Source organism: Mycteria americana, chromosome 1, assembly GCF_035582795.1.
Source record: "Mycteria americana isolate JAX WOST 10 ecotype Jacksonville Zoo and Gardens chromosome 1, USCA_MyAme_1.0, whole genome shotgun sequence".
NCBI classification, from domain to species: domain Eukaryota; kingdom Metazoa; phylum Chordata; class Aves; order Ciconiiformes; family Ciconiidae; genus Mycteria; species Mycteria americana.
Genome location: NC_134365.1, coordinates 180,755,225 through 180,773,278, shown reverse-complemented (window position 1 = coordinate 180,773,278; position 18,054 = coordinate 180,755,225). Strand labels below are relative to the sequence as shown.

Genomic DNA, 18,054 nt, shown 5'->3' with positions numbered 1-18,054 from the left:
TTTCACTGACATTTAACGTGTCTCTTTCTGGCCTTTAATCTGTAATTGGTGTACAGCGTGCAGCCAAAAACTGTAATCTAAACACAATTACAAAACACCTAGTGGGAAATTTCTACAGTTTAGTCCTTCCAGCAAATAAACTTGTGTATATATGGATTAATGTGAGACATCGTTACCAGAAAGTGACTACATAGCCTTAGTGGCAGGACCCCTGCTGCCCCCTGCCCCATCCCCCCAGTCCCACAGCTTTTAAGAAGTAAACATTAAATTGTTTAGATTCACTTTCTAGAGGGGTAATATAAACTAATCATTGCTTAATTTTAGGAGGTCTTTCCAAAACCAGTCTTAGAAATATTTCACGGTTTTGAAGAGGGAGTCACTTTAAGGTGACCCCACCTTTCTACCCAAGCACAGATGAATAAGGAGTAAGCAGTGTATGTTTTTGAAATTTGAGAGGAGAGGTTGACATCTCTTTCCAGTGTAGAAGTAGGCTTTTAATATCGCCTGTTCTAAACCTTGTGTCCAGCAATAGTTACTCTGTAAGTGAATTGGATGCCTAGATTTTCCATTCCCTGCTACGCTGCAGTAACACTAGACTAAATAGCAGGCGAATTATTACAGTTGAAATTAAAGAAACTGGTGAGTACATACCAGGGTGTACAGACAAATGGCAAAAAAATAACCTGTCTCTTACAGACTACCTCTTATTTGGGTTCCAGTTCAACTTTGTTTCTGTGTTCCCTTTGGTTAGCAGACTTGGTCCAAGCTGAACCAATGCCCAGGTTAGTTTGTACAGGCAGCTGGATCCCATTAAACCTAGCTTTCTGGATTTGGGCAATCTAGGTATTGAGTATTATACTAAAGCTGTACTTTAATCCCAGCTGATTCCAAGCTGAAATGTCAGATATTACTCCTTCTGCATTTGATTACGCGCGCTAGTCAAGATACTATGTTTCATTATAATAGAGTTTGAACTGTAGGGTGGGGAGATCTTCAAATTAGGAGTAATTCCCAGAAGACCACCCTGTTTCTACTTAGGTTTTATAGTATACAGGTTTCTGATACCATTTAATGTTGATTTTGTGTGAAAACTCTTGTGAAAATGGGATCTCATTAGCGCTAGATCTTGCTGGGAGCAACTGGGCCTGAACTGTCATGGTAAGGAAATTGCAATAGCAAGGCTGAAGTGTTGGCATCTAGTTGGGTTCATGAAGTGAATACAACAAATATAGTCAGAAAGAAATGCCAAATGAATAATGCTGATGTGGTAAGAGTGACTGAGGTAATCCAACTGTCACTTGAACTGGCTAATGGAGAATGAAATATATTCTCCAACTGATGGTGGCTGAAACTCTTTAAACGTTACCTGATTTAGCTTGCAAATGTGTGTTGTGTCATCAAGTTTATAAATGAGAGGAAGTTCAAAACTTTTACGGTGTGGTTTTTCTTGTGGATTGGTTTGTTGTTTTGTGGGTTGGGGTTTTGTTTTATTTTTCCTTTGGCTATTTTTCACAGGACCATCTTCTATGCAATAGGCTCAACATGAGGTGTTCTTAGCGTTCTCATGTGAGAGTATGTTAGGTTGGAATTGAGTGCAGTGTGTAACTGTTTAACTGTTAGGAACTCTTAATTAAAACTGCAGTGCATTTTCCTCTCTAAGAATAATCATGATTACTACACATTCATGAAGTGTATCCTAGCCACATTGCACTGGAGAAAAATTCTTTATATTCTGACTTTCCATATCATGTAGCTTTGAGATTACATGTGATGTAACAGGCAGCTTTTCTTGGTGTTCTGGTGAACTTTGATGTGCAGGAACAGAGCCAGTTTCAATTGGAATTCCTTTTAGAAAGAGGTTTCATTTGTAGCAGTCAAATGGGCCTATGCAAACAACATCAAGCTAGGATCAGCTGGGAAGCCGTGTGTTAAAAAGCAACTCTGCTTATTAGATATGTGTCCCTAAGTATTGCCCACTGTATAGTAGATGATTCTGATCCATGTTTACATCACACTTGGCATGTGGTCGCAAACTCAGAAACTGGTACTAGGGTGTTGGACATCCAGGGTACAGTGGCTCTCACCTGATTGTAGGCATCTTCATCTCAGCTAATCAATGGAGAGAAGTTGGTGTTTCTGTGGCACAGTTGCTCTCATCCTAATGTGATTGTCTTTAATATTCTGACATTTACAGAGCTGATCCTGCCTGTTTATCTACCTTCCTTCCTGAACACTAATGCAGCCAGTTGTGCCTGTCACTGGGAACATCTTCATTTAGAGAGCATGAATCATGCCCTAAAAAGTGTCTTGACCTTCATTAAAAACGAAGCCGCAGTTGACTTGCTAGGGTTTAAATGGCTGTGTTGGAGATACCTAAAGCCAGGAGAAAAAAAAATTATTCTCCAGATAAATTCACTATGGTTGTCATGGTTTAACCCCAGTCAGCAACTAAGCACCACACAGCCGCTCGCTCACCCTCCGCCCCACCCCCCTGGTGGGATGGGGAAGAGAGTTGGGGGGGGGAAGTAAACTCAATGGGTTGAGATAAAGGTAGTTTAATAGGGCAGCAGAGGAAGAGAAAATAGTAATAATAATGATAAAAGAATGTACAAAACAAGTGATGTACAATGCAATTGCTCACCACTCACTGACCGACGCCCAGCCAGTCCCTGAGCAGCGATCGCTGCTCCCCGGCCAACTCCCCCAGTTTCTATACTGAGCATGACGCCATATGGTATGGAATAGCCCTTTGGTCAGTTGGGGTCAGCTGTCCTGGCTGTGCCCCCTCCCAGCTTCTTGTGCACCTCCTCACTGGCCGAGTATGGGAAGCTGAAAAGTCCTTGACTTAGTATAAACACTGCTTAGCAACAACTAAACCATCAGTGTGTTATCACATTATTCTCATACTAAATCCAAAACACAGCACTATACCAGCTACTAGGAAGAAAATTAACTCTATCCCAGCCAAAACCAGGACAATGGTGAAAGACATATCTTTTATCCTAATGTTTGTGGGGAGGCTGAGCATTTTGGGTTTAATTCTAATGATCACTACTGTGATGCTTTATGTGGAAGAGAGAAAACACCAATATGTTTACTATACTGTTCATTCTTTAAAGCAGAAAAGTTGGGCATCGACACAATATTAATAGGTGCCTTCAGAATGTTTTTACTGCCTTGTTGATTCATTTGTCTGGAGAGAAGTCTAGGGTGGAAATGATCCACGTAATCTTGACTTTTGACAAGTGTGTCGTGCAACGTTTAATATTGAACACAAGCACACATAAGGATTAAAAAAAATATATCCTGCCAACATAGAGGTAAACAAACAGGAATTTGAGAGCATAATCTGTTTTTAAACTTTCTTTTCTGTAACTTGTGGAATTTCTGGCTTTTATTCAACAGCTATTCCTGAAAACTAGGCTATTGGAAGAATCTGTTTGGTTTATTAATATAAAAAAAAAGTGGCACTTTTAAAAATAGGACAACCTTCGGCATAGGTTTGACTAGTCCACACTGTCTCTGCTCATTGCATTGTTATGCAAGGATAATTTAAGCTGACTTATCGCCACTTGAATTTGAACAGATTGTTTTTTTAGAACAGCTTCATTTCTCATGAAGAAAGTAAAATACTTCAGAATGTTCTTTAAACAAAATAGCAGAAAGCAATTATTCAGAATAAAAATGTATGACAGGAGTGAGAACCAATAGAGAGGTGTAAACTGATCGGAACTAGTTTTTCTTCCTCCCGGAGGGGAGGAATACTTCATTTATTAGGCTTACATATAGGCTTCTGCCAGCTTAAGTCCTGGGAGCTGAAATATTAGCTGTCCTTCTGTACTTGATCTGGGGGATTTTGTACCATCTCAGCCTCCAAATTGCAAAGTAGGTTGAATGGATTCAGTTGCTACTTAGAGCAATCAAGAGAAGAAGTTGAAATGAAAGCAAACTGGGGAAAAATGAAAACCTTGGCATGAGCAGCAACAGTGTTTATTCTCGAGTCAGTTGGCTTGCATGGACTCAAGCGCAAAATAATTCAGGTAAGTATTGTGTAAAGAGTTCACAAGAAATCGGGTAGCTTTGTGGGGTTTTGAATATCAGTCTTTGGGAGCATTTTAAAGAACAGTTTTGGGAAGAGATTTGGGTACTTGAAACCAAGCAATAGCACATTTGTAATCTGAACAAGTTTTTTGGATTTCTTCTCCCTCCCCCCTCCCCAACTAGCTGTCTCATCTTTATACTATGCATTATCTGGTAGAATAGTGAATGGGATGATGCTTTAGTGAAACTGAGTTGTGGTTACTGAGATAAAACGTTTAGATGGTCAGTACTTTGTTCTCTTGAGTACTTGTGTTATTGCTTGTAACAGCTTAAGGATGAAAGTACAGACTGAAACATTTGAGGCATTATGTTTCACTTTTTATTGCATACAAGCTGATGAATGCATTTTGTTTTCTGTGTTGGGTCAGGAGCATAGGCTAAGTAGCCTTATGGAGAACCATTATTCTTCAGACTGAACTGTGATGCATTTGTCTGAAATATAGAGTATTACATTGTTAGCGTTTTCCAGAGCTGCATGGGAGGTATGTTAAGTGATTAAAACAGGAACAGTAAGTAAAATAAATGGGAAATACTCTATTTTGTGGAATTTCTCTATTGAACTGTTTGGCTTTGCCCTTTCATATGCCTGTTTTAGCAAGCTGAAATATTCTGATGTAGAAGCTGTACCATAATCTAGTTGTAATTTTCTTAAAATAAATAAATAAAAATAAAGTTAAAAAACCAAAATCAGTTCTTGCAATCATGTCCTAGTTTGCAGTTCAATTCTTAAATATCTCTTCTGTAGTTCGTTAAGATTTTATATACTGCCATCTCTTAATTTGCAGTGCATTGACTCTGGTACGTTTCATCTTGCTCAGTTGTTGGTAGGTTGTAGCAGGACAGGACCTTGTAGAAAGTAGTTGCGTTTTTTTCTTCTTGGTGGCTATGTCACTGTATAACCCAAGAAATATTCATTCTCTGCCTTGCCCCAATGTCTAGGCTCTATAATCCATAGTTTATAGAGCAGTTATACATTTCTTGAGTTTGAGGTAGCAACTTTTTCTTAAAGTGGAAAACATCATTTAAAACTGGAATTAATGATTGAACTATTTCTGCTAGTTGACCTTGCAACATGTTTCCTGTGTAGATGTTTAAGCCTGTGTGTTGTCAGAACAGGGTCTTCTCTTAAGAATTTTTCCTGTGAGTGTTTGAGGTTTGGTATCAGTGCCCTGACAGGAAAGTTGTGAAAGTCTCTGTTTCCTCAGGTTGGGAGGTAGTGAAAACTCTGCTCTGCTTTTCACTAGCAATGTCTGAAATCCATTTAAGATGTTGTTGTTGTTGTTGTTGTTTTGGAGCTGCTTTTGCTCTTAGTTTCTCCGCTTACATTAATAAACCTCTTCATTTTGCAGGGAGCTGATAGCTAATGGTCAGATACACTTTTTTTCTTTACCCCCATCCTGTTTAGAGGAACTGTATGAGGTGTTACTGGCCTGTCTGAGCAGAGCACCTACCTGTCTGGCTGTTAAAATCCCCGGCTACCTTAAAACCTGAAGTAATCCTGCAAATATGACCAAGAGCGAAGCCATCCAGTTAAATTTAGGTGTGAGAGTTGGTAAAGTCTAGGGAATAAATATTGTGCAACTCCTGTTTCAAGGTGGGGAATATGTAATTGAGTTAACTCACCTGTTTTTTGCACCAACCTTCTGAACCATTTCATCACAGGATAGGAGACACTACCATTTTACGCTGACTTCTTCCTGCTTTTACTCTGTTAGGGTATCGTTTCACACCTTCAGATCTGATGTTAAGCTAGGACTTGTCTGTCTGTCTTGAAATGAGGAAACTTTCTTTGTTCCTTTTCTAGCCTCTCTTTCTTAAATCTTGGTGTTTTCACAGGTGCCCTTCCCTTCCATTGAATATGGCAAGGTGTGCGCATGAGACTTTCAAAAGTTTTCCTTTAATCACTCATCAGACAGCTCTTTGACAAAGGAGGTGATTAATGTTAGTTGCTTAAAATGCCAGGGGAATTTTGGAAGGGAGGGTTTAACAACAGAAATACAGGTCCTCAGAACTGTATGATTTGCACACTTCACGGGGTAGCACGTGTGATTAATCCATCCCACTGTAAAGTCTGCGACTCAAATGATGTAAACAGCTTTGTTTCATACCCTAAAATAGCCACCCTCTTATTCTGACTTTCCTGTAAATTTTAGTACTGTAAATTGAACACTATTCCTAGGACTGTCTGCATGTTTAGGGGCACAGTAGCTGAATGTAGATTTTTGTACATAGCAATAGAAAGGCAATTTTCATTCCCTTGTTATGCAGCTTCTATTTAGTAAACCATGGAGTGATTCAGTTTTTGTGCTCTAACATGTGATATGTAAGACTTGAAATAGTGAGAAGTAGTTTCATCAGTTATTTATAGAAACATGAGTTATAGTGATTAATATATCCAAACTCAATACTGTATTTCCAAGAACTGTTGGACTGAAATACCTTTGGGAAACAGCACCTCTAGATTCAAAATTAATTTTGTAGTCTATGTTTAGCTAGCACAAGCAGTGTGTAAGCAAAGACTGTGTAAGAGTTAGCCAAAGAAGGTTGTCACAGGGTTTCCTGTTGCTGTTTTGGTTAGTGCAACGTGGGGCTCTACTGAGACCATCTACTAATAGTATGACGCATAGGGAACTGAGGGGAAGTAAATCAGGAGTAGAGAATAATTCAGACTATCTGTTATGCAGGGCTCCCAGCCCATAGCGCTGTTCTTAGAGGAGAGCAGGGGTGGTGCCTAATGCTGGGTGGGTGAACTTGAAGACGCAATTATTTCTGTGCCAGGATATGGAAGCAGAGTCTGATACCTGTGTATGATGGTGAGTCCAGTTTGCTCACTGAGGCTTACAGATGTCAGGGGGCTGTTGTAGATCATTAGCGTAGGGACAGCTTTGATCACCAAAAAGGCCAATTCTAGCTTGGTGGATTATCATTCACCACAGAGTATTTGATATGAAAAGTGCTGATTGAGATGGTGTAGCTGGTAGACTGGTGTAGCTGAAACTTCAGTAAGATGTAGTCTGCCACCCTTGCAGATTTCTTCTTTTGTGCAAGCCAAATGTAGGGAGACGGACTGCAACTGGCAAACGGCAATCATCTGCAACTAACTTACCACTGCAAACATAGTGAACACTTAACCTGCTGGGCTTTCCTTTCATCTAACTCGTTTTAGGGTCTTTGTCTGCAGCATGGAAATTCTTCACAGGATGAAGGTTTGAGTGTAGCTACTGCTGTGTTGATATAGCAGTCTTCCCTGTGATGAAGACGAAGCTGCAGACACAGCTCCCCATATTTGATGCTGTCTTCCCAAGAAGCCTGTAGTTGTGTGTCACCCTGTTGACGTTGCATGGAAGGATTTGTGGCAGATAATGTACCCATTGCTAGATGAGATCTGTGCACCTACTTTACTACTGCAAATGCAAAATGCTGAAATATTTCTGAAAGTGGCTCAAGTACTTCTGAAAGCTAAATGTCCTTTCCTCTGGTAGTAGTCAGTAGAGAGGTCTGCTTGGTGTCCTCTTAAAATGACCTCCCAGTAAAGGTTCCCTGTATCCTCTCCTTGCCTCTTCCAGCAACATAAGCTACTATTAAAATTGCTGTGTAAATATATTTCCACACAGCAACTGGGGAGATCAGCTCCTTTCAGGTCATTGTGGTAGGAACTGAGCCAGCCCTCTGTTGGCAAAGGCTCTGTTCCTTCAGCTGGAGATGCTGATGAAACATGAGGACATTTGGCCCCATTTGTACAAGTGAAGTGTCCACTTCTTGAAGCACAGGAAAGAGGCTGCATAAGAAGGCCAGAACATTGCCTCCAATGAAATATTCACCTGTGAGCTCATCATGCCATTTAAAACGGCACTAAATGGAGCATTGTGCTCTGCTAAAGCAACATCTGTGCTTTTAGGGGTATTACATCAGATCACCCCTGTAAGACTAATGTAGGCAAAGCAAACCCCATTGCTGTCTATCTTAGAGGCTAACTATTACTACATTTTTCTCTTAGCTTTTCAGAAAGTTTAGCTTTTATTCTGAGCTTCCAGCTGAGCACTTTATGAATGCTATGAATTCTTCCTGGTGTTGTATAGTGCAAATCTCACAGCACTGTGTTACAAGAAAACAACTGGTCACTTCTGTATTCAAGGTGAAGCTCACACACAGCACGCTTTGCCTTCTAAAGCTTCCCAGAAAATGCTCCTGCAGGTTTGGTTGTACACTAGGCAGTCTTAATAAAGACTTTTTTTTTTCCTCCAAAGATGACTGATTTTGACCACCCCATCTGCTTTTTCTTTCCTTCAGTGATGGGGAGGGAAAGAAAAGAACATCAACTGTCTGCAGCAGTGAATCTCTAAATGCTGTGGGGGCCACGCTCACACCTCGCCGCATCTCCTGGCGGCGGAGAATATTCCTGCAGGTAGCTTCACCTATGAATAAATCTCCTTCCAAGATGCAGCATCCAGGTCTGTGTGTGCTTTTAAAGAAAATAAACAAGCAGTTGTTACTGAATAGTTATTACTATAGTGAACTGCAACATGTGAAAATATGAAAGGGACAAAGGAGTCAGCTTGATGCAATATTCTTGCTAGAACCTCACTAGAGAACAGTTGTGCTCAGTTGGCTTTAGGTCTTTGTTGCTTTGAACAGAGGATTCGGTCATCAAAATCAAATGAATTGCAATCTGCTGTGGCTGCACTGGCAGCAAGGAAACGAAGAACTGCCTCTTGCTGACAAAGATATCCTCTTTAACAGTTAGCAGATTTTTACCCTATCCTGCTTACATAATAGCAGTGTTTGCAGAAAATGGTACATTTTCTGCCTTGTTCTTGTACTGCACATAGCACCTGTTGAGTGTGTTAATAATTCTTATAGCTTTAGCTCATTTAAGGTAGAAACCTGTGAAATATCTGAAATCCTGCTACGGTGATATAGTCCCGTTAGCGGAATTCACGACCATAGGTAAATGACAAACTCTATATTTAGTGACCATAAAGTGCTATAGCACTGCGTATAGTGTAGCTTAGCAGATGGAAAAAGTTGCTTTTCGTATAGAGCCTGTGGTAAATCACAGCAGTAAACAAGCTCAGCTGTAAAGGAGACTTTATGGATAAATGCCTCTTTGTAACTGTAGAAGGAGCTAGCAGGGGAAAAGGTTGAAATACTGGGTGACCCTTTATTTAGCTTTATTTCATTTCAATATAACTTTAATTTAAATAAAATGCTTTATTTAAAAATAATTCTCTACTGTTGAACTGCATTTTCTCTGTCTTTGGAATCAGCACCTCACTGCTGAATGTGGAAGACAGCTATTTTTGTTCTGCTGTGACTTAGATTTTCGTGATATGTCAAGCAATCTGAGTTTCCTGTAATAGCTTTCTGATTCTTTGCAGATGGTCATGACGGAAGTGAATTGTTACCATTATCCCCTCTTGCTCCACCCTTGGAGGAGGACCCTCTTGTTCTAGTATTGCAAAATGAGGATGGTCCAGATAAAACTGAAGAGAGGAAAAACTCAGAAGAACTACAAAGTCTGTGGAGAAAAGCCATCCATCAACAAATTCTGTTACTTCGAATGGAAAAAGAAAACCAGAAGCTGGAAGGTTAGCTATTTAGAAAATACCCCTAAAAACTATTACAAATTCTGCTGCCTGAAGCTGAAAACTGTACTGGTGTTGGGCCCCTCAAACAGAGGTGTGGTTCTGTAACTTTTCGGTTAACAGTGCTAGAAAGAAACATGTTGGCCCACTCCTGTCTCACAGTCTACCAGGTTCTCTGTCCACCTGCCAACTCTTACTCACCTTAGTTAAAGAAGAAAGTGATAACTTTTCCTTTTTTAGTGCACGTTAGACAAAGGTTGCTACAGTCTGTGTTCTAGCTGACTAAGTCTAGAATTCTAATGTGAAGTGGAGTCAGGAGAATGGATGCTGTGTGAACACTTAGGTATGGTAAACCTTACCCTCTATATCTCGTTTCAGTCCTTTGCAGCACATGACATTTCTGTCCAGGCTTTCTGTCCATTAACCACATCACAGTGGTATTTTATAAATATTTGAATCCAAATGTGATTTTTGAGCAACCGGCTCTTGAGGTATGTCAAAAAGTTCTTTCTTCAGAAGATGAGCACTGTACACTGAAAATTGAGTGCTGTTACTGAATCTGAAGTTGGCCATGCTGACTTGTCAGCTGCCTGAGCTGCCGGCTAAGATACTTTATTATGACTGGTCAAGATTTGCGCAAATGAAAGACAGGATGCAATGTCTATCCTAGCGTATAGAAGTTTTTCTATATAATAGACTAATAGCTTTCGGTGCAAGTTGAAAATTTCAAATGTCCTCTCTGCCCTCATCTTCTCCTGTATGGTGTGTAACCTCATTATATGGTAGTCTAATTCTTCAAACAAAACATAATGATCTTGTTAAGGTCAGTTAACTCTTTTTCCTTCTTTAGTGGTCCTTACTGAGAAGGCAGGAGGAGAAGAGAAAAACAGTAGGAGAGAAGTCTTTCTGTGTCCCTACAAGTGTACACCTTTGAATGTATTTCTTATACATGTAGCATATTTCTCTATGCACTCTCACTACAGTTTGTCTCCCTGTTGACACACACTTATGTGGAAACTCCTAGATTCATAGGGAACAACTACAGAGAAGTCTGTTTTAACTTCAGCCAAGGTCTTTGTTTGTTGGTTTAGGAAACGTTCAATCTACTGTTGTGGGGTGGGGAAGCTGGATGCCTGCTGTAGTGACTAATTTCATGTTATTCCCTCTGGTAGTATGAGCTGCTGAGGGACAATCTTTTTTCTGTACCTTCCCTGCGTGGCTGGAGGTACTGAAAACTGTTAAATCAGTCCAGTTCCTTAAGACTCAGTTGGAGGTTATTTCCGTTCTGTAACTGATACGTAGAAAATAAGTTCTGCCCGCCTGATCATTCGTGGTGAAAACAGGAGTGTCAGCAGTGGAGAATCGAAACTGGTACCCATCTGCCAGCCCGCATCTTGGTTTGTGCTCCAAGGAGCATGTCTCCATTCTTGTATGCAGGTTCATAAGTACTGCTAGCGAAACTGGTGCTCTGGCTAGCTAGAATTCATAATCTTATTTTCAAAGAGTGAAAAGTAAACTGTCTTAACACCTATCTCTAGGCTTCCTTCCTGTAACATGGGCCATTTTGCGAACAGGATATATGCAAAACTGATACATTCCAAACAAGCGCTGGTTTGGGCAGTGGTTGGCATCCTAGCCTACAATTAAATGTAGATCTCAGGAATGGGAAAGGTAATAACAGAAATGCAGCCATTTCTCTACTTGAAGCCAGGTTCCTAGCTGTGAATTTATTCAGCTGTATATGACTGGTTTAAGACTAGAATTGCTGTGGAATTGTTTTCAGTGGTTTTCTGTTAATGTTTTGTTGATTTTTATTTGCAAAATATTAATAGAACCTCTTTTCCTGTTCTTTTTGCTGTCGAGGAGACTTGAATACTATTAGCTCTTTGTTTTACAGAAGGTAAGTTCTGTGAATTGCACAAACTTGCTTTTTTTTTTTTTTCTGAGCAGCTAAAAGCTACTTTTTCCATTAGATCACCTAGAAATATAAGAACTACAAAATGTATCAGGCCACCTTGCAATGATTAGGAAGAACATTAACAAGGATGGTTGTAAGCAACCAAGGTTGGCATAGGAGGTAGGGCAAGTATGATCAACAGGCAAGCTTGCTGACTTTCAGTAGGGTTAACTGCAGAGCCAAAGTACCGTTCAGTGAATGATAACCCATGCACTTAATTCTGGAGTTTGTTGTCACACTGAGATATGTTACTGTTTTCTTAAATCTGTCACATACTGCTTATGAGAACAAGCATTCTCAAATGAAATGGTACAGCAATAGGGTAGCTTCTAAAATCGCCCCAATTGGACTGCAAATTCTTGTGGTGACATCACATTCCTGTTTTTATGGAAGTGTACTGAACCTTGCAAAATAGTTGCTTCTTACAAGGTCCCCTGTAGTCTTGAATAGATATGGTCTCACTGGTGTAACATAACAGCTTTTGGAAATATATTGTCACCTACATTTTTGGAGTGGGCTAGACAATGATCTTACGGATTCACCCAATTTTGGCTGTATCCAAAGTGTGCTGATTAGGCGAAGGAACTGATTGTCTTGTTTTGCAGGTTATATAATAACTTAGTGAGAATTTGCTTTCACCTAGAGATGATGGTGGGGAGGGGGGTACATCTGTAAGAGGAAGGTGTCTCCTGAAAGGAGCAAGTACTGCACACAGATCAAGGCAAGTTTGGGATAAACTCAATTGCAGCTTTCAGAGGTCATGTTGTGAAATGTACAATTCAGTCCAATGATAATTAAACCCATCTCTGTAAATTAAGACACATTCAGGTCTTGATTCCAGTTTTTTACACCAGTAGTATGAGGACTTGGAGTGTTTTTCTGCATGCATATCATGTATAATAATATAACCACAGTTAATTTCTCAGTGAGGGAAAAGAAAGCTGCTCCTCCATGAAATTCCAGAGTAACTCTGCAGCTTTATTTCAGAAATAGTGAGTCCTCTGCAATGAATATCTTGTGCAAGGTAGCACACGATATGCAGCAAACCTTTTAAGTACACAGCAACGTGAGTTCTGTGCTTCAGCACAGATGTACCTTTCTGGATATGGTTCATGTTGATTCATTCTATTGACTTCCAGTCACCCTGATGATGCCAGGTAGCAGTGCCAAGAGCTCTTATGACTCTCTCAAGGGACATGTAAAAACTGGGACCAGTGTGACAGACTTCGGCTTAGAAGACTTGCCTAGCTTGCTTGCCTAAATCTCTAATATAAACATTCATATGTTTGGGACTTCCCATACTAAAGCAATTTTAATGTTCAATATAAACAAGAGAAAAATGATTAAAGGTGTTTTTGCAGTTGAAAGAAGCAGCAGATGTGGTGAAGTTGACTGTGTTGAGTGGGTTTTCTTCTTGCTCTTAAAAACTGGTTTCATGTCCTTCATGAATTACTAATGTTCATGGTTCAGTAATAGAAGTTAAATTGTCACCTGCAGCATCTTATGACAAAAGACTGGCCCCATCTCAGCTATTAACTGATAAATTGTAGAAAGTGTATTTATTCCTAGTCAGATTATCAGATAGATATATCTAACTTGAATGGGTTTTGCATCTTTGATGTCTCTTGTAATTTTCTGATGTTCTGGTTTTCCGTGTGCTCTTCCTTTGTGTTCTGTGCTCTAGCAAGCAGAGATGAGCTTCAATCAAGAAAAGTTAAACTGGACTATGAGGAAGTTGGTACATGTCAGAAAGATGTCATAAATGTTTGGGATAAGAAGTTACTAAACTGCAGAGCCAAAATCAGATGTGACATGGAAGATATTCATTCCACTTTGAAAGAAGGTATTTGTGTAGGATAGCTTTTAACTATGAAGTCTGAAGATTGTTGTTGTTGTTGCCTTTTGATACCAAAGGAAATCTGCCAGCAATACACTTTTTCCAATAGCACAAAATCATGAAAAAGTTGCCTTCTTTTTGCAAATGCACCCACCTCCTGCTGCCAAACAGAAAATAGTTTCTGCTATGTCTACAGCTTACAATGTCAGCAATGCAGAAACATGTATCATCATACTCCTGAAAGTAGCATCTTGTGCCGATGTGTTATTACAATGAAGATTGAACTTGGAGCTTGTGCAGCTAACGCTGTGACTTTCTGGTTTCTGGTCTGTGGCTTCTATCCAACTGACTGAGTTTCAGATGCTCTGATTTTACTTACTCACTGAGAAGGCAGGACCATAATGTCTAACGTGGACTGTGCCCAAAACCTAGGGGAATCGCAACCAAGGTTCAGAGAGTCAAAAGGACCACCTCTTGTGGAGTCTGGACTATGGTCTTTTAATATTTTGTTTCCTCAAGTGAAGGCTGGGGATTTTGGCTTAAAGTAGGTCTTCCTGTGGCCTAGCCATAGGCCAGAAGGGGAGCCAGAGGGCCCTGTTAGTATAATGCGGATGTAGAGTCAGATGGCACTGCTGTGCCCTCCTCCCTCATCTCTGTATTACAGATGCTGAAAAATTATATTTCAGTGTAATCTGGCTGTGGTACAGAAAGGAAGCTTAAATTGCTACCAAAGAAAATCATGGTAGAAATAAGGTGGTTCCTGTTAGTGACCTGCGGAAGACTGCCAACAAACGTCTCTCCTTGCTGCCCTATCTTCTGCTGCTGGACTGCAGTTCGGAGTTGGGAACAAGGATATGCTTTTTCTAATTTGTATTCTTGTTAAATAATTATTTCTCTGGAAAGTATTAGCAGAGTTGACAATTTATTTTGACTTTCAAAGGTCAGTTTACAGAGTCAGGGGGATTATGCGAAAGTCCAAAAGTAGTATTTTAATTTAGTTTATGCTTTCACAGGTGCTTGGCTGACTTGAGAGAAATGCTGTCTTTCAATATGGGTGGTTCTGTGTCCTTCCTGTGGTATGCAGCATTAATGCTTTTAGGTTTGAACTGAGCATTTTGTAGTCTGTACATCTTTCTCCAAGCCTATGGACTCCAAACCTATGAACAGCCCTTTGGGAAGGAGAAGAGGAGGTGGACCTCCCTGTATTTTACACCTCTGAATTTAGTTCAGCCTTTCTAAACAGGACAGTCTGCATCCTGCGTGTAGTTGTGCATCTTTTCCTGCTGGAGGCTAACAGCTCAGAGGTGGCAAAAGAAGTGATGTCTGTACCTTGGTTGCCCAGTATACTGCTCAGTGTAATTACCGTAAGTTTGTAGTTAACGTTTAGTTAGTGGGACTGAACTGTGGCTGCTGAGGGAATACACTGCAGAGTGGACAACTTCTGAAGCTAACTGTTTGTAAGGGTTCCTCCAGGGTGGTTCGGCCAGGATTCAGACAGGCAAAGATTCTGACAGTCAAGATTCTGACAAAGCAAATTCTTGTATTGTAGCACTAAAAATGTGCCCCTGCTTAGGCCTCTTGTTTTTTGACTGACCTGCAGGTGTACCAAAAAGTCGTCGGGGAGAAATTTGGCAGTTTTTGGCTGTGCAACATCGAGTCAGACACAGACTGCCAAACAAGCAGCAGCCTCCTGACATCTCTTACAAAGAACTTCTGAAACAACTGACTGCTCAACAGCACGCCATCCTCGTAGATCTAGGTACATCTGTTTGTAGCTGGGAGATTATTCTGACTAGTTTCATGTGTCTGAGTTGGAAACACACCATTCTTAATGGAAGCTGTTGCTGGAGATAGATGCTGCTGTATCAGCACCACTTTGTATGTTGTCAGGATACATTCTGTGTATGCCACTTAGCATCCTCTAAGCAAATGATTTCTTAGGTTATACTGTTTGTATTTATGCTCTTCTGCATCTGTCTGAAAAGAGAAATCAAGCAGTCGCTTCTGCAAGTTCTATGCAGACGAGAATATGAAATGAGCTCAGTGGATACAGTCTAAAATCAGTGGTAAATTATGGATTGATCTGACTAAAATCAACCTGCATATGAAAGCAAAGAGAAAAGGTCTATGGGAAGAGAGAAGTGCTGGTTGTCAGATGGATCTGGGTATTTTTTTTATGAGAAGAATTGAATATCAACTACTCTTCTCTTTTTACATCAGGACGGACATTCCCTACGCATCCTTACTTTTCTGCCCACCTGGGAGCAGGACAGCTATCACTTTTTAATCTCCTGAAAGCATACTCTTTGCTGGACAAAGAAGTGGGTTATTGTCAAGGTATAAGCTTTGTAGCTGGAGTGCTGCTTCTACATATGAGTGAGGAACAGGCCTTTGAAATGCTGAAATTCCTCATGTATGACCTTGGCTTCCGTAAACAGTACAGGCCAGACATGATGTCACTGCAGGTAAGTCAGTCCTTCTAAAGCTAACCAGAGTTTTAAATTAGTTTTGAGCTCTCAGAGGTTGCTTATGTTCTCCAGGGTCTTATGAAGCTTATTATGTTGTTTTGGAGGTTGTGAAGTGCATGAAAATGTTATTGTCAAACCTCTCTCTGATTCTGAATTTGCAAACGGAGAAGTTCAGAACTTTCAGACTTTTCCTGTCACACATCCCCATCATCTCCTGTTTGAAAACTCTGCTTTCTCTGCTATTTTGCCCTTCCTTTTCTTTTCCTCACTTCTCTCTCTTCCTTATGCCAAAAAACCGATATGCATGCATCTGTATAGATGGAGTTTAAAAATAAATCTGATTTTGTTTTTCTTCAGCCCATAAGCACTTAGATGCAGATTTTTCTCTTGTAACTCCAAGTCAAATCAATAGTGACACCCAGTGTCCAGTCAGTGTACTCCACAGGCATTTGTACTCGGGGCTGCTCTGTCTTGCCTCATCATTTGCACCTCTCTTCTCTCATCGTCCTCTACCCCACCACCCTCAACACAGAGAGAAAACAGATGAATTTTTAATCTTGTAGTTTTCTTATGAAATGATGCATGCTCTGCAATAGTAGACTTTTAACAGCTAGCTATAGATACTCAAGGCTGCTTAGGAAGGAGACAAAATCTTTCAGATCTGTATCAACTTCAGGGTTTAGAGTTTGAGAAATCTTTCACCTTGAGATGCAACTGTCCACTGACTTAAATAACTGTATGCTATAAACCCCTAATATTATAAAGGGATATACCACTGCTGAGTTAAAGTGTAATCCTCAGTAAGTGTAATCCTTGTAATCCACAGAGGAGAAAGAGGAAAAATAAGAGGCAGATACAAAAGTCTCATTTTTTTTCATGCTCCCTGCATAGCAAACACTTACAATTAAGTAAAAACTTAAGGGGGAATTTCAGTCCACTTTTCATGACCAGTCACTTCAGGTGCTTATTTGGCAAATGTCCAGAACAATAGAATAGATTGTAGTTATAAAGAAATTGTATGTGCTTATTCTGAAAATGATGAAAAGGAGTGTTTTACTGTGGATGTAAGTATGCTATAACAAGTTCGTCATGATGAATTAAGGGTGAACAGCCATAAAGAGCATCGTTCTGCCTCTTTCCTATCCCATTTCCACCCCCCTTCCCCCAAATAAGTTTTGAACCAGTGGGCAGTCAAAGTGTGGTAGATGCATGGTTGTGAGATTTTTTTCCCCTAGAAGATGCTCTCTTACTGTTTGTATGTTATGCTGCAGTTGTAGACTTTCAATAACATCTGATGGTTTGAGAGCATTCAGATGTCCAGGATTTCACCTTTTGGTTTAAATGAGTCTGAAACTTTCATTGTCAAGCTCTTAGGAAGAACGCTTTTTAAGTTTGAGAAGGTTTACCACTTGTAGTACTGTTTGCCGTTTAAATGAAATGACCTCTCTTTCCTCACAGTTTGCTCCTAGGCAGTTATCCTGTTCTAGACAAAAGTACAAGTTTTGTCTGCTTGAGACAAACTAGACTATTGAAGATGACTTAGAGGATCTCACTAAGGCCTAACCCTTTGGTTTGGTCTTTAACAGGAGTAGAACACTTGCAAATTCTTTTGCGATTACAGTACTGAAACACAAGTAAGCTTATATGCAGAATTAGCTTCTGTCCTATAGAAGAAAAATGTTGGATGTTTCTTTAGGATAATGAAAACGTATTTGACTTATATTTTTAATTGTTGTCTGGAAAAAGTAGTAATCTAGATCCTTAGTTCATAATGAACTCATCCAATTCGTTTACTGCTTCTGTGATACTATTCTAATTTCACATGTAAATGTGTTTTGTATCAACGCTGTCCAAACTGTGCTTAATTAGTATCTTTGGCAATTAAAGCAAGGACTCAAAGGTATGCACAAATTTAGCTAATTTGCGTGAATAAGAAGTGATCTGTCTGCTTGCGGACACTGCTGACCTATAGATGGTTTCAAGTGCAGTCAGTTTTTGGTGAGGAAGAATCATGACCACTAAAAGCAGGAAAGTAACTGCATCCAATAAGTCATTTTCTTATTGAGGAATGGATTCACCTTAAGCATAAGGTACTGTTGACAGCAG

General features: G+C 40.0%; 1 protein-coding gene across 1 annotated transcript in view; it reads left to right on the top strand.

The window, feature by feature from the left end:
- Positions 1 to 18,054, top strand: part of TBC1D4 (TBC1 domain family member 4) — a 116,964-nt gene that overhangs the window by 88,858 nt on the left and 10,052 nt on the right. Inside the window, exons 12-16 of the mRNA XM_075488330.1 lie at positions 8,392 to 8,552; positions 9,480 to 9,689; positions 13,328 to 13,486; positions 15,081 to 15,239; positions 15,701 to 15,945. Of these exons, the coding sequence (XP_075344445.1) occupies positions 8,392 to 8,552; positions 9,480 to 9,689; positions 13,328 to 13,486; positions 15,081 to 15,239; positions 15,701 to 15,945 (934 nt within the window). The remainder of the gene's footprint in view (positions 1 to 8,391; positions 8,553 to 9,479; positions 9,690 to 13,327; positions 13,487 to 15,080; positions 15,240 to 15,700; positions 15,946 to 18,054) is intronic.